The 16,237-nt window shown below is 36.9% G+C and overlaps 1 protein-coding gene across 1 annotated transcript; it reads right to left on the reverse strand.

Annotated features, from left to right (window-relative positions):
- Positions 1 to 553: 553 nt before the first annotated feature.
- On the reverse strand, positions 554 to 10,114 carry LOC117323106 (transmembrane protein 45B-like). The gene is made up of 2 exons (XM_033878119.1): positions 9,995 to 10,114; positions 554 to 2,230 (listed from the first exon to the last, which is right to left on the reverse strand). Exon 2 carries the CDS (start codon positions 1,954 to 1,956, stop codon positions 1,102 to 1,104), a length of 855 nt encoding a protein of 284 aa, XP_033734010.1. The 5' UTR covers positions 1,957 to 2,230; positions 9,995 to 10,114; the 3' UTR covers positions 554 to 1,101.
- Positions 10,115 to 16,237: the final 6,123 nt, after the last annotated feature.

A 16,237-nucleotide genomic window follows, 5' to 3' on the forward strand; every position in this document is an offset into this window, starting at 1 on the left:
AATTAATCCAGTCATACTAATACTGACAATAACAGACTATTAAAATACATATATTATATGACATTTCCTATATAAATGTGTTCTGGTTAACTACTGAGCCATACAGGAATTTGATCCTGATGACAGATTTTTGTTTAAATGGCATCTGCAGGTATCAAACTTTTGAAAAACGGACATTTTTGATATAATTTTTGCCCGTGTGCGAATTTACACAGGGGCAAAAAGTCCGGGGTCACTTCTGTTTTCGGTGACCAGTTTTGCTTGTGAACTTCTGATTGTCAACTTTTAGAGGCTCTGGCACTGATGCCATTAAATTTGTCATTGACGTTTTGTTAGTTGTGTGAGCCCTTTACGCTACGGATGGGTCTCCCAAACTTTATAACAAGTTCAGCTGAAAATGTTACGGATTTGTCCCTAATAATGACTGCAATGGAAATTCCTTTTTCCAAACACGAGTAAATACGAGTTACCTTCCCTTGTTCATATCGTTGATACAAGTGCAATGATTTGTGCAGAAAATAGTTAGGAATAATCAAAGATAAAACAGGTAATAGTCTATAGTTTAAGACTTTTCTATAATTTATTTTCTTCAAAAGTCTGCAACCATACAAATGTATTAATAATATCATGAAATTACAAACAAATACTTCGCGAAAGGAGCTAGTGTGATGTTCATTTTTCACAGCCACAGCACCAAAAATGTTATATAAGAATACAGCCTCGGTTTTGAATACCCAAGACCTGACGATATCACCTTTTAATTTCCTGCCACAGACAGCTCACAACCTCAGTACAACATGCATGTAATGTAAACTGCACTAAAAGCTATTTAACGTGTCATTTGTCACTTTGAAAGTGTCATTCACGAACCGTAAAAACATCAAAACAGCACCCTTCAAAACTAATAAGCTAAAGTATTTTAGCTATCAGATTTATTTTCCATGAAAAACAAAAGTATTTATAAATGGTCTGGCGTTTGTTATGGTGGTAGTGTTCTTGTTATCTTTTGTGTCTAAAAGTTATCCGAGAAACCGTTTCTTAGGTATAACTAGTGTACAACCTACAGTAAAATAGGCTTTCCATCAACACAATCAAAGGTCATCAGCTCGAATCCGACTCGTCCGTCAGTACATCCTCTTTCCCTATGAACATGGTCCTGGAGAACTGGGAATCAGATCTATCCACCATTCTGTAGCCGCTCGTTTCGTAAAATAACCGCCTCTGAACGATGGTCACTATGACACCCGTTCCTGACAAAACAGCTAAATCAATCGCCACATGCCAAACAAATATCAGCACTGCTAGAAATATATGTTCATGATCCTCCGCATGCCACGTGGATGGCAAACGTGACGGGCTGTACAAAATAAATCCAATCTGCCAAAACCAAGTGCCTTGCACGAGCAGTAACAATCCCTTGACCAAACTGACCAGAGCACTGTTGACCATCTTCAATTCCACACCGATGATGATCGCGTTGGACAGAATGGTATATACAAGAAGGGTATGTATGGTGACGTCAAGGGAGGATCGCTCTTGTAAATGAAAATGAAACAAAAGAGCCTCCACCAGGAAAGCCATAATTAGAGCAACATAGTCAATATGTGGGGGTACATAACTTCTTTTGTAATGGGCGATAAGATCACATAACCCAGAAATCCCAAAGAAAGCAAACATCGTCATGTGCTGTGCATTTCCAACAGGTAATCCAAAATCATATTTCAGAGTCCAAATAAACTCTCCAATAATTCCAATAATGGCAAATGCTATTTTGAAGAAGGCTTCTATGTGTATGATGTTGCCAGTTTTCCGATACACTATGAAGTTGGGTCTGGATACGAAGGTTTGCCCTGTCCAGCGCGCTTTATTAAAGTAATACACAATGTTAACAATCCACCATAATGCTACCACAATGAAGAACGATCCAGGCAACGCATGGCCCAGGAAACTTCCCATGATGAACGATATTGCTTCTAAACTTAATTTCTAATACAAATATATGAATCCATGGATGATGATGGTTGATTCACGGGAACAGCAGCATCATACGACGATGAACGCAAAATTCTAAGACGGGTAAAACGAAAACAGCTAGATCATATGACGGTTATGTATGAAGAGTGGAGATGGACAACAACGGGACCTTCAGATGCATTATGGGTCAAAAGGTCCCGCAATTGCTATCCAAGCTTTACGAGGAGTTGGTACGTCATCAACCGCTTACGTCACCCTGAAAGTAAATAAATTATCATTAGTATATAAATATTTTAGGTATGTTACTTTATATCTGTATGGTAGCTTTGTTCAAATATAGGTTTCTTAAATCATGTTGGTTGAAAGAGGCGACAAGTATTGGCCCTCTGCAGAACCGCGTGTTTCTGTGTCCTAAGTGGACATCAGTGTTAAATGCTGAGTCTTTAATTTGAATTGACATTTTCTCTTCGCATTAATACTATGCGAACCATTGGAAACCAGACTAATACCTGGTACTTGTATCCTACCTTTTCTGAAAATTCTATCTATATTTTGAATGAAACAGTTTACAAAGCTTGTAAAGCTTAAGTGGCGTGTTTATGTATAGCCGCTAGTTTTAATGTGGCCTGTCTTCCCTTCCAACACTCAGTGGTATAACTTGAATCTTAATCATAACTACTACAGTGCTATAAAGATTTGTCTACATTTTTCAAATTTTCCTTAGTAAATCGGATAATGAGTTGTTCATTTTCTCTATCAATTGGCTGTCAGCTGCAAAGGAGCGATACTATAAGTAAGCATAACAATTTCCCCTTACCATGGACAGGGATATCCGCAGTTTTACCGGGGTGAGATTTTCTTATCTCACCCTAGGGAAAAGACAAACTACAAGTACTCTTTGAACGTTCTCTTGTTCTCGATAGGGTGACGTCACTATGACCTGACCCGGAACGTTTGAATATCAATATTATTCACAAAAGAAATTAAAATAAGTATTATTTATCAGGGCTAACTGAGTGTTCTTTTTCACAACCTAATCCGAAATTTATATTTTGTAAGAAATCAACATCGTAAGATGTTAAGCGTCTGCTGCAGCCTTATCACAATAGTCATCCGCCGTCCACGTGCTGTTGTTACATACGTTTGGATTTGGTTCACACTACGATTGGAAAACAGGGTAAGAGAAAAAAATCATTCACCCCTTTTGGGATGAGATAGGGGGATCTCAACCCTCGGAGGAGATTGTTAAGTTCCCAAACACTCGCAAGCCTCGTGTTTTAGAAGTTAACAATCTGCCTCCTCGGGTTGAGATCCCTTATCTCGCCCCAAAAGGGGTGAAAGATTCTATTATTCTGCACCTTTATTTTGATGTCTACTACGAAAGCCGGTTAGTGCCAGCTACATGAAGTAGACTTTACATGTCGTAAATACGACATGGTTATCTCGTAATTACGACTCAGCTATCTCGTAATTACGACCTGGTTATCTCGTAATTACGACTTATGGTATCTCCTATTTGCTGCAATGCTCAATATCGTAGACGAAAAAACGTTAAGTGAAATGCTTTGTGAAAATTATGATATGTTTTTATTGCAATGTCCTTCCCGTGAATAGGATGCATTAGGATATATAAGCATCGGTATATTTGTTCCATTTACATAATGATGATTACCATATACGAGCTACTGAACATACGAGCTTAACTAGAGAGGCTGGCGGGCACGTTTCTCCCTCCTTATATTGTATTTTCACCAGTGAACGAGTGTGACAGAATATCGATATTTTCATTAGTGCGAAGCAGGAGTGAAAATTATCGAAATATTTTCTCATACGAGTGAAATATGTTATATTAAACGGGAAACCATTCAATTTTCTTTTTATTGCATTTTACATACCTACAAACAAAATTAAAAACATCGAAAAATTAATAGTCAAAAGGAGCGGGAATTCATGACGTCATCTTTTTGTGACGTTACTCCACGTCAACTTGACGGCGCCATTTTGAAAGGACTGATCCGCCCAATTAAAGCGGACAATATATGCATGAATAGCTAACGTCAAGTGAGTATTTTGTCTAAGACTAAATTGAATAGTTCGGAAATACAGCAAAATAAACAAAATCTATTTTCGCTTCGATTGGAAAAATCAGTGAAAATATAAGTTTTTGTCCAGTGAGAGCGAACTTTGTGTATTCACCTCATTGAAACTTACCGATTTTTCCAATCCAAGGGAAGATAGATAAACTGGTTATTTTGCTGTATTTCTGAAATATTCAGACTATTTTTTGACAAAATACTCACTTGACGTTAACTATTCATGCACAGATTCTCCGATAACAGCAGAAAGTGCTTTTTGACACTATTAAGTTTTAATCTTTTTTTTTAAGTATATAGAATGCAATAAAAAGAAAATCGCACTCGTGAAAATATCGACATTCTGTCATACTCGTGAAATGTATGTTATTTTAAACGGGAAACCATTCAGTCCTCTATACGTGGCTTATTTTCTATGATATATTTAAATTGTCACCCTGTGACTATTATTAAGCTACATTGCTATAGATTAGCCGTTATTAATCATTTTATTCGGTTAGAGACACAGAAAAAAATACCAAAGTGTTGATGTAAACTAAATCGTACGCATTGCTTTAACTTATCAAATGCATATTTTTTGCATCGTAGTTTCGCAGGAATTGTTGCCACAAAAGCTTCGATGCCCGGTATGGTCTGACTTAATGATATTTTGAAACATCTATAGTTTCTGTGTTTGAATTAAAGCTAACAACCAACTATTTCCCGCGGCGCCGTGTTCCTTAATGTGTTCACCATAGCTTTGTTAATGGCCACGGAAATGAACCAACCTGTTTCAACTGTAAAGTTAAATTAAAACCGGTCTATCAGCAGCAAAGTTTAGGCAAATTTATAGAGAAAAAATGTTGATACTGAAAAACTATAGAGTAGCATAAATGTTCCGAACTCTCGGCCAACACCTGTGTATCTATAAGCCAGTGCCTTTTTAGGGTACCATAATAGATAGTGATATTTTTTTTTTAATATACCTACGTGTAATAGGTCAATAGATTTATATACATTTATTAGTTCACCTGGTCCGAAGGATCAAGGTGAGCTTATGCCATACCGTGGCGTCTGTCGTCCGTCCGTCCGTCCGTCAACAATTGACTTATTTGACTTCTTCTTCATAACCGCTGATCAGAATTTGAACAAATTTGGTCAGAAGCATCCCTATGGGTAGGGGACTCAAAATTGTACAAATGATGGGGCTGACCCCTTGGGGGCCTCTGTGGCGGGGTCAAAAGGGGTCAATTTGGCGCTATTGATATAAACGACTTCTTCTCTGAAACCAAGCAATGGCTATCGCTCATATTTGCCTGGTAGCGTCACTATGGGGTAGGGATTCAAAATTGTACAAATGATGGGGCTGACCCCCCAAGGGCCTGAGGGGCGGGGCCAAATATAGCCAATCGGGCTATATTCATATAATTGACTTCTTCTCTGGAACCAAGCAATGGATATCTCTCATATTTTACTGGTAGCATCACCTTGGGGTAGGAATTTGAAATTGTACAAATGACGGAGGCGATCCGCCCAGGGGCCTGAGGGGCGGGGCCAAATATGGTCAATCGGGCTATAATCATATAATTGACTTCTTCTCTGGAACCAAGCAATGGATATCGCTCATATTTGCCTGGTAGCATCCCTATAGGGTGGGGATTCAAAATTGTACAAATGGTGGGGCTGACCCCCTGGGGGCCTGAGGGGTGGGGCCAAAATTGGTCAATTTGTTTATACAACTTCTTCTCTGAAACTTAGCAATGGATATTACTCACATTTGTATGGTAGCTTTGTTATTGGGTGGGGATTCAAACTTGTACAAATGTTGGGGTTGACCCGAGCCGCCAGGGGCCTGAGGGGTGGGACCAAAAGGGGTCAATTTGGCTAAATTGATTTAAACAACTTATTCTCTGAAACTTAATTAGCAATGGTTTGAATGGTAGCATCCTATTTGGGTAAGGATTCAAAATTGCATAAAGGAAGGAGCTGACCCCCCAAGGGGCAGAGGGCATGGTCAAGAGGGGTCAATTGGTCTAAACAAGTTCTTCTCTGAAACTAAACATGGATATCACTCACATTTGTGTGGTAGCATCCCTATGGGGTCGTGCCAAAAGTCAATTTCATCTCATGGATTAATGTACTTTTTGGCATTTTTAGTATTAAAATAAAACCAATGTACATGTACCCATATAAAGTGCTTATGATATAAATATTGACATAGCAATACCAGTGACAAATATACTTAAGCATCATTCTTGTTTCATATCTCATGAAACCAGGTGAGCGATACAGGCCCTCTGGGCCTCTTATCAAGAAACCGGAAAAGTCACAACTACTAATAAAATCAATTAATAAATAATCTAATTATATCCCCAATTTACTAGCAATTTGCATAACTATGGTAACGACCAAAATAATCCTCTGTAATAGATCACCCCCTCCGCCGCTCTTTTTACTCCTCCTCCTTGCAAACACACGTACAGGTCTACATCCTGTTGCGGTCTTCAGTTAACTAACAATAACTAACAGAATACAATCATACGGAAGTTACCGATTCAAGGCTTAAACATAATTCATTAGCACACCTGCCCGAAGTAATCATGAGCTTATGCAATCACTTTGGCCTATCGTCAAGGTCACAGATTGAAATCTGTTAGAAAATTGTCAAAACCTTAGTCTCAAAATATCCGAAAGGCCCAAGGTACAGTAATGGTACTCGGCTTGTAGCATGCCGGGATGGAGGGTTTCCAATTTTGTTTAAAGGTTAATGTTTTTAGGTGATGTCTGTTGCGATCGGCTTTTGTCCGGCGTCGTGTAGTGTCCGTCGTAAACAATTTACATTTTCGTCTCTAAAACCGCTGAACCAAATTAAATTAATTCGGCAGGAAGCTTCCATTGCCAAATGTCAACCAAAATTGTGAATTTCGGTAAACTGTCAAATTCCATTATCTGCAGAATGGTTATTTCTGAAACTGATTAATTGATAATGATATTTAAATTACATTATCTAGTAAGTAACTGATATATTCATAATGGTATTTTTTTTCATTTGATATTGTTTTAACAGAATCAAGTGATAATGTCATCGGATCAATTTTAAAATTAACACATATATAGGATCTTAAATACGTTTTCATTTCATGTAGCATTTTATAAAACGAAAAAAAAAATTCTTTATAAAATCGCATAAGAAATAAAAACAAATTGAAGCTACTTAACTTTATAAGAATTCCTTTTGGACATGTTTTATAGTCAAAATGTGGAGTACTTAAATAAAGACAGTCGGTTTGTTGCGGTATTCACAATTCATGAAGTCAAGACGTCAATATTATGACGTCACAAATGAATTTCCAACTAGTATAGCCAATAAAAACGCTCTTAGGTATATAACACTGTAGTAACATATACACAAAGTCTGAATATTTCAGAAATGTTCCCTCTGGTAACAATTATCTTCGAGTCGCGGTAGATATTGAAGTACAGGCATTTCAGCTCGTGTTTTCCTTGACAACCAGTGCGTTGTAAATCATCGAACTCTTGCCATTGCATTTGTGTAAAATATTATCAATATTTCTTTCTTTCAATTTTCTCATATTGTATCATCTACTGATAATTGCCCTGTAATATCCACGTCATGTCCAGTTTTTAGGATGTGAAAAATGTCAAGAAATCGGTTAATTACTAATACGTTTCCTTCCTCTTATATTGAATACAATATCAACTTTCTTTTTATAGATACAAAGTATAAACTAAATTGTCTGCGCTTCCTTTTTATAGATACAAAGTATAAACTAAATTGTGTACACTTCTTTTTTATAGATACAAAGTTTAAACCAAATTGTCCGCTCTTCCTTTTATAGATGCAAAGTATGAAATAAATTGTCTGTGCTTCCTTTTATAGATACAAAGTATAAACTAAATTGTCTGCGCTTCCTTTTATAGATACAAAGTATAAACTAAATTGTCTGTGCTTCCTTTTATAGATACAAAGTATAAACTAAATTGTCTGCTCTTCCTTTTATAGATGAAAAGTATAAACTAAATTGTCTGTGCTTCCTTTTATAGATACAAAGTATAAACTAAATTGTCTGTGCTTCCTTTTATAGATACAAAGTATAAACTAAATTGTCTGTGCTTCCTTTTATAGATACAAAGTATAAACTAAAATGTGTACACTTCTTTTTTATAGATACAAAGTATAAACTAAATTGTCTGCGCTTCCTTTTATAGATACAAAGTATAAACTAAATTGTCTGCGCTTCCTTTTATAGATACAAAGTATAAACTAAATTGTCTGCGCTTCCTTTTATAGATACAAAGTATAAACTAAAATATCTGCGCTTCCTTTTATAGATACAAAGTATACACTAAAATGTCTGCACTTACTTTTCATAGATACAAAGTATAAACTAAATTATCTGCGCTTCTTTTTTTATAGATACAAATTATAAACTTAAATGTCTGCAGTTCCTTTTCATAGATACAAAGTATAAACTAAATTGTCTGTGCTTCCTTTTTATAGATACAAAGTATAAACTAAATTGTCTGCGCTTCCATTTCATACAAAGACCGGAAGGTATGATAGGTTACATCTCAGAAGCAATTTGAAAATTTGAATTAGTATTTATTTATTAACCTTTTTAAATCCAGTATAAATGGTGTTTAACTTGCACTGTCAGCTCCCAGGGCTTAAAAATGACAGTTTTTTTTATGTCCATGCGCAGACATAGCAACGTATGTACAAATATGCATATACATTTAATTGGCGCCGAGGAAGATAGAATCAAGGAAATTATCCAGTTATTCAATTGACCTCGAAGAAGATAGAATCAAGAAAATTATCCGGTTATGTCCTTATTCACCGGGTTGTCAAATACATTTTTAGTAATTATTTTGGCTATAATTCAAACATGTTTAAACTAGTGTGAGGCACTCTGAAAGTCGTTTCATATGTTTACTCATTGCGTATATCCTGATGTATATATTAGTCGACATTTTAGGATCAACATTCGATATAATGACACCACTACTTTGGTCAATTTAATTGATAACATACCAGAGTATAGATGGTTCCCCGGTTACCACGTGTATATCTCAAATCAAGGTATCAATATGTAGGTCCCTGACCTATCTGGCTTTATCTGATATAATTTAACCATAAAATCAGAGCGCATGTTCACTAATGTGAAGCAAAGACAATGGGCCAAGATAAATTACAAATGTATAATGATTTATTGAAAAAAAAATAAAAACATGCCCTAATTTGTTTTTCACAATAAAACGTAAAAAAAACCAATACTTAGCCGAGATGATTTTTTTTTATCAAATTCCTCTGTCTTGTGAAGAACTAAGTAATTGATTTTATTTCGCCTAAATGTACGTATGAGATGTATAAGATTTTGGATCAACTTCGCCTATCTTGTGGAGAACCAAGTAATTAATTTTATTCAGCCTGTGTATATGGTGAGATGTAACAGATTTCAGATAAAATTCCTCTGACTTGTGGTACAGTGACAATAGACTAGCAACAATAGAATTACTACTTACGTAGCTCGAGTATCCTCTGGCTCCTACACCAGACGATAAACGTTTTGACGGACAGAGGGGTATATATCAAGTCCGTCAAAATGTCTTACGTCTTGTGTTGGGGCCAGAGTTTCCTCGGCCATGTTTACGTAGATTTGGCCGAGTATGCTGGTTTGGTTTTCACTGTGAGACCCTGTCTACGCTATCTGTGTAATACTAGCTTCCAGCTGGTACTTGTAGCTAGGAAGCGTTTTGAATTTCAGTAGAAGCCTGTTACTGTTCACATCGAAATATAGTTATATAAACCTCTATCGTATCTCCTTAAGTTAAATAAGTTCACATCCATCATAGGATATCGGTTATATATTACCTGATTATGTACATAAAATGTTTGTTTAGGTCACCTTACTAATCGGACTTACCTTAACAAATATTCGCAGGTCGGTTCAGGCCGTCCAAAGGAGATGGTTTTCGTAGATAAATGTATGTATACACACATTATACACACGAGGATCAGACGGGCTAGGTCACGTGTGTGTACATCCGCTGATACGTGCACCGCGGTGTGTGTCTATTAATCATAGCGTTCCACTGGAGGGCATATTCTAACTGTATCTGTGTCACAAAATATATAAACGGAATTAGCTCTAATTATAATACCTTGAACTGCCATAAGGTCATTGATTGACGATATTAACAGGTTAGCGCGGTGCTGGGGGGAAACGCAACATAATTATATTTAATTTAAGATTTCAATTTCGGGCAAGATATAGTTAATTTGTTGAGGACTTTGACCTCGTTTGACTGTCACAATGTAGATTTGAAGTAGATATGACGACAGGCAGTTTTGTTCACCCAATTATCAAATGCATTAATTAACTAATCAATTACACAAGCGTGGTGTGAATGAGAATCCTTTTTTTAATCAGCAATGCTCTAAAATAAAGGTTATGAAAAAGCATACATGTACTAGTAGGGTGACACCTAAAGGAGTGTCACAGAATGAATGTAGTGTAGTGAGGGGCGATTACTCTGTCTCAGCACGGTTTTCATCAAAATTATGAAAAACATATAAGGGAGAAATCTTTGTTACAAACAACAAAGGCGGAAGTAAAGTTACGTTTGGAATAAACATTTAGTATACTTGTTTTCTCTAACAGAATTATTAACTGAAAATGTTGGTTTGTTTAGACTTATTTTACCTGCTATTGTTCGATACCGAACAACACTGACAAATCTTTATCTTCAGAATAGATACATTCTGTATATGCATGTTGTTTGAGTTTCTGGGTGATATGAGACCCCTCCCCTTTCACGGAAGAGTTGAAATAAAATCATATTGTTTGCATTTAAATATTTACCATTTTTATTACTGATTTTTTTTTTTTTTTTTTTTGTTTGAGACAAGCGCTTGCATGTTAGTCATATTCAAATATGTTTTGCGGCCAAGTTGGTAGTTACGGCGAATATATCATTGATAAGTTTACGCGAGTGTAAGTTGTTAGTGCGACATCCGGGCGGTGATTATTTAGTAAGATTTGCCTCCCCTGAATCACCAATACTCTTAAGGTTCATTATATAATTAGCAAATCAAGTGATATTTTTCAAGCATATAAAACACTATTTTGGTGCAATGGAATAGAAGTAACTTGACCAATAGTGTCAATATGTATCATGGCTATCCATGGGTCTTAATTTTGACATTTAATTTTAAGCTACCTGTAATTTTCGGCCAAACATGCGCAAAAATCAAGTTTCAGGAGAACACAGAAAGCTCTGTTTAATTTCAACAGAAAAGTGATTTATAGGTTTATAAAATATCGCTGGATTTGCTATCTACATGGACCTTAAACGCATAGGATCGACGATATTTTTTCCCCGCAAAAAAACAACGTCTCGTTTAATTGATATAACTTTATATTACAATATAGGGTTACGGTACTTACTGTATGTAAAGAAAAACATGAACAAACGTTTCTTTTACCTTGAATATGACGCGTGAAATGCGATTTTTGGATGTAAGTACAGTAATTGGTAGGTAATTATAATGATTATTACAGCGAAAATAATCGTCAATATCACTTTAATTACGATTATAACAGCGAAAACAATCGTCAAGATATCTTAAATTACGATTGTTTACTTTGAACATAATTTATTGCCATAAATTGACAAATTAAAGGGATTAGTTAGCAAGTTTTACCAACTTATAAACGACTTCTCCCATAATAATAACACAATAATAGACAATAGCATATTCACATGATGGCATATACAAATATTCAAAAATGTGATAAAGAAACGAAAATATAATAATTGACATATCAGAAATAGTATTTTTATAGGAGAGAGAGAGGGGGAGAGGGGGTGGACAGGAAGGGGTAGGGGGTAGGTCCATATAAAGTTAAATGGCTGCTGGGTGGTGGTTCCGATTATTCTAATCGCTATTCGAATCTTTCAGCTTGTACTAAATGTTCATCACATCCTGTGCAAAGTTTCATTCTCATAGGTATCTCTTTTTCCTTCGATTATATCCGTTTCACATGTGCCGCCCGGATTGGGATGGATCAGAAACACGACCTGTACATGTTTGGAATGAATTCAATTATACTTAACCGATTAGAGGAAAAAAACCACTTATATATTATATGGATAAATGGAGCATTTTGGATTAAGTTGTTTTTGTAATTATAGGAAAATGGCACGAAAAGAAGGGGGGGGGGGGGGGGGGGGGGTGGGGGGGGGGGGGGGGGGGGGGTAGGAAGTGATAGTTAGTCGAATCTTCCCGACCTTCTTAAGAAGTTTTGCACAACTTTGATGATTTTTATACTGTCATCTGAGGAAATATTTGTGTCACCATTGCAAAGTACATTAACATGACCGTACCAGGTTAATCAGCATTAAAAGTTCCTCTTAAGTTATTTTACAGGGAAATATGATGGGAATCTTCACAGGGATGAACGAGATTGGCTCTAAAAAGGTCATAACTTAGTGCACCTGCTCTATTTCTTATTCTGTTGTGTAGAATATTTAGTTTTCGAGGACCAAAGCTGATAAAATGCTTGACATATTCTGTTTACTGTCATATATTTTTTTAGATTATATTTGAAGGAACTTAAAGAAGGCGAGTTTCTGATAGTGTTATTTAAGTCATTGCACAGTTTTGAAGTAGAGGGAAAGAAAGAGTTTTTTGATAATTGTAGACGAAAGTGTTGTTCCCTAAATAAATCTGCATTTCGTAAATTATAAGGAGCAATGTTGCCAATATACATTGGCAGTAGGTCGATAAGAAAACAAACGTACCAGATTATTGACTATAGAATAGAATAAGGAGAGTTTCCCAGCATCTCCTCTCTTCGAAAGGTGTAACCAACCGGTTTCTAGATATAAGAACTCTGTTTTTTGTGAATATGGGCAGCCCTGTGACTATTCGTGTGACCTCTAGATTTATCTTTTCTAATAACAATGAGCTTGTGGTACTGCAGTTGTCCCATACTTCACACGCATATTCAAGTAATGGTCGTATATAGGTAAGGTACATTTTTTATAATGTGTTCATGTTTAGAATAAGTTTTAATTTACGGAGGGTGGCTATATATTTAGTTTATGGACTACATGTATAGATTCTACATGTGTGCTCCACTTCAATCATAGGAAAGAATGACTCCTAGGTGCATATGGTGGTTTGTTATTTTAATCGGGGTATTGTCGAATGTAAAAAAGACGGGACAAAAAGGAAATTGTCCAGTTGATATTACGAACGAGGGCTTCAGTTTTATCAGGATTGAAGGACATAAGCCATTCGTTGGAACAAATTTCAAGTTTTAATAAATCGCGTCTAGCCTCCGTCTCAATAAGGTTGATGTCATATGACGAGTAGGATAAAGATGTATCGTCAGCGAAAAGCCGTAATAGAGATGAAAGATTAAAGAAAATATCATCTATGTATAGTAGAAAGAAAAGTGGACCAAGAACTGACCCTTGGGGAACACCAGCATTTATGGGCTTAAGAGAGGAAAGTGAATCATTGATAAATACCGCTTGATTTCTTTTTGAAAGATAACTCTCCACCTACCGAAGAAGAGGTCCGGAGATACAATAATTGTCGAGTTTATGTAAGAGGCCTTTGTGCCACACGCGGTCTTAGAAAAATCACACAAAAATAAGATAGAATGTTCATGATGTTCTAACGAAGAAATGATTGAATGATACATTTCAATAAGTTGATGTGTTGTGGAGTGGGTTGGTAGGAATCCAGTCCTGATACTTATAAATAAGGTCATTTTTTATTAAAAAATTGTAAATAGGTCTGTAAATAGAGACAATACTTACGTCATTGGCCTTAAATATAGGCATGACATGAGCAATGTTCCATTGTTACAGCGAGAACAAACCCAGTTGAGGTATTTCTTTTAAAATTCCGTTCTTCAATTCGAGAGCCATTTTCCTGAAAACTGGACATATAGTTTACACGTGATTATCGTAGATCATGTGATTTTAAACAATAAGCAATAGATGAACACAGAAAGGCATTTGTTGCCGGAAAAAAAGAAGATACCGTTTACTGATTCATTTGCATTGTTAAAAGTTTTGTATAATTTTACATTACTATTGTATCCTGTTTGCATATTTTATAAAAAAAAAATCCGATTCTATTTGTATTGTGTGATTTGTTTATCGTCACGAGAAGAATGTACGCCGTTCTCTGTCCCTGGCCATATTCCCGTTCTCAGACTAGCAAGAGCCTTAATGGGCGTAGCCTTATTTTTGCATGCACTTTTTTTTCTATATTTCACCCTCTAAACTGAAGAGTTTGTATACTGAAGGCGTTATGCTGATTGGTTTCTATTTAATATAGAATGACGTCTTGGAAACGAGGATGCTTTTTTATATTCGACAGTTTTACATGATTCTTTGATGATGTGTCCAAGCTGCGAGTTTCTCGATTATTTTATCATTACTGAATACATTTTCATTACTTTCATTGTCCCATCACAGACGGTGTTTGCGTGAATACCGTTAAATCAAGGGTGCCCTACGCCGTTTCCTGATCCAAATCAGAAGAGTGCGTGTCCACCCCTGGCATCAGTCGCTGCTCCTACTCTCCTTAACATTGACCCCATCAAGGTGTTCATTGCCCTTTGAGGGATATTATTCCACTCTTGAATAAGGGCCAGCGTGAGTCGAGCGACGTTACATGTGACGTTACGCGCTTTCTAACCCTCCATTTTAGCTCGTCCCACAAATGCTCGATTGAGGACATATCTGACCAGTATGGTGGCCAACCAAGAAATGAAACGTTGTTTTGAGACAGAAAAATCACGACAAACCCTAGCAACATGGGGGCTTGAGTTGTCCTGCTCTCAAGACCTGATCCCGATATGTTACTGCTGTTTGATTACCACGGATAACCACGAGAGGTGTTTGCACGCCTTGAGATATCCCACGTCCATACCATAACAGACTCTCCCCCGAATCTGTCGCTTTCCGTTACGCAAGCGTCAGAACATCGCACAACATGATGTTGGTAGACACGTTGTCGTCCATCTGACCTGTAAAGCGTAAAGCGAGACTCGTCTGTGATCGAATAACACGCGTTTCCAAACGGCCAAACGAAACCGATTAGGTGCATATACACGCAGCCACAGCATTTGACGATGGCGTCGCCTCTGGGTCGTAGCCTAAAATGAAACCTCCGCAGCCGATTCTCAACCGTTCTTGGACACACTGGCCGACCATGATTGCCGACAACTTGACGTACTGTCTCCCTCGCCGTCTGAAATCAGCTACGGATGTGCGTAAGTCGTATGCCTCTATCTTGATGTCGTGACATAATACGCGGGCGTCCGCTCCAGAGATCCCTGCGGCTCTGAGACGCCCAACTAGATGGAAAATTGTTATCTCGTGTATACCATATTGCCACTGCATTATCAGAGCAATGACTATCGACTTCAGTCAATAGCGACATTTCGCTGTACAATCGTTTGGAAAAGAAATGTTGTGTAACTGATCTGTACTTTTTCAGAGTTCGATTTGTAATGAGTTACCAGCGCATACATGTATGGTGCAAAAGTTCCTGGGATGCACGCTTTCTTGAAAAATCAGTTGATAGCTTGCAGCGTTGAGCGGGGTCACGGTCGACTGAATTTTAACTGAAGAACATTTCCAAAGTGTACGGAGGAAGCTCAGTGTTAAATTTAATTGAATTTAGACTACGTGATGAATAGGAAATGGTGGTTCTGCGCCACTTTATCCCTCCTTCTTTATTTATAGTAAATCCCTCCCTGGCGGGATGGATCAGTGAGGGATCAGTGAGGGATGAGGGATTGACCCCATGACCTCTAATTAGAATGTCCTATTAATTTATAATAATAATTGTATAACTGTAATTATGGATATACTTTACGTCAGGTTTATTGATAGACTGACAACTGCAAACATGTTGTGTGTTACCTCAGATTAGCATATAAAACTATGAAAAGTAGAGAAGTGATTCATTCTTTCAATTATGGGTTGGAAGGAACACTTGGAAAATATCTACTTTGATCTTAACAACCCGATCAGTTATGCGGGACCAGAAAATATCTACAAATATTTAAAGAGGGAAGGAAAGTACGAGGTAGGAATTCATGCCATTCGTCATTTCCTTCAGGATATAGACGCCT

This window comes from Pecten maximus, chromosome 3 (assembly GCF_902652985.1).
Source record: "Pecten maximus chromosome 3, xPecMax1.1, whole genome shotgun sequence".
Taxonomy (NCBI): domain Eukaryota; kingdom Metazoa; phylum Mollusca; class Bivalvia; order Pectinida; family Pectinidae; genus Pecten; species Pecten maximus.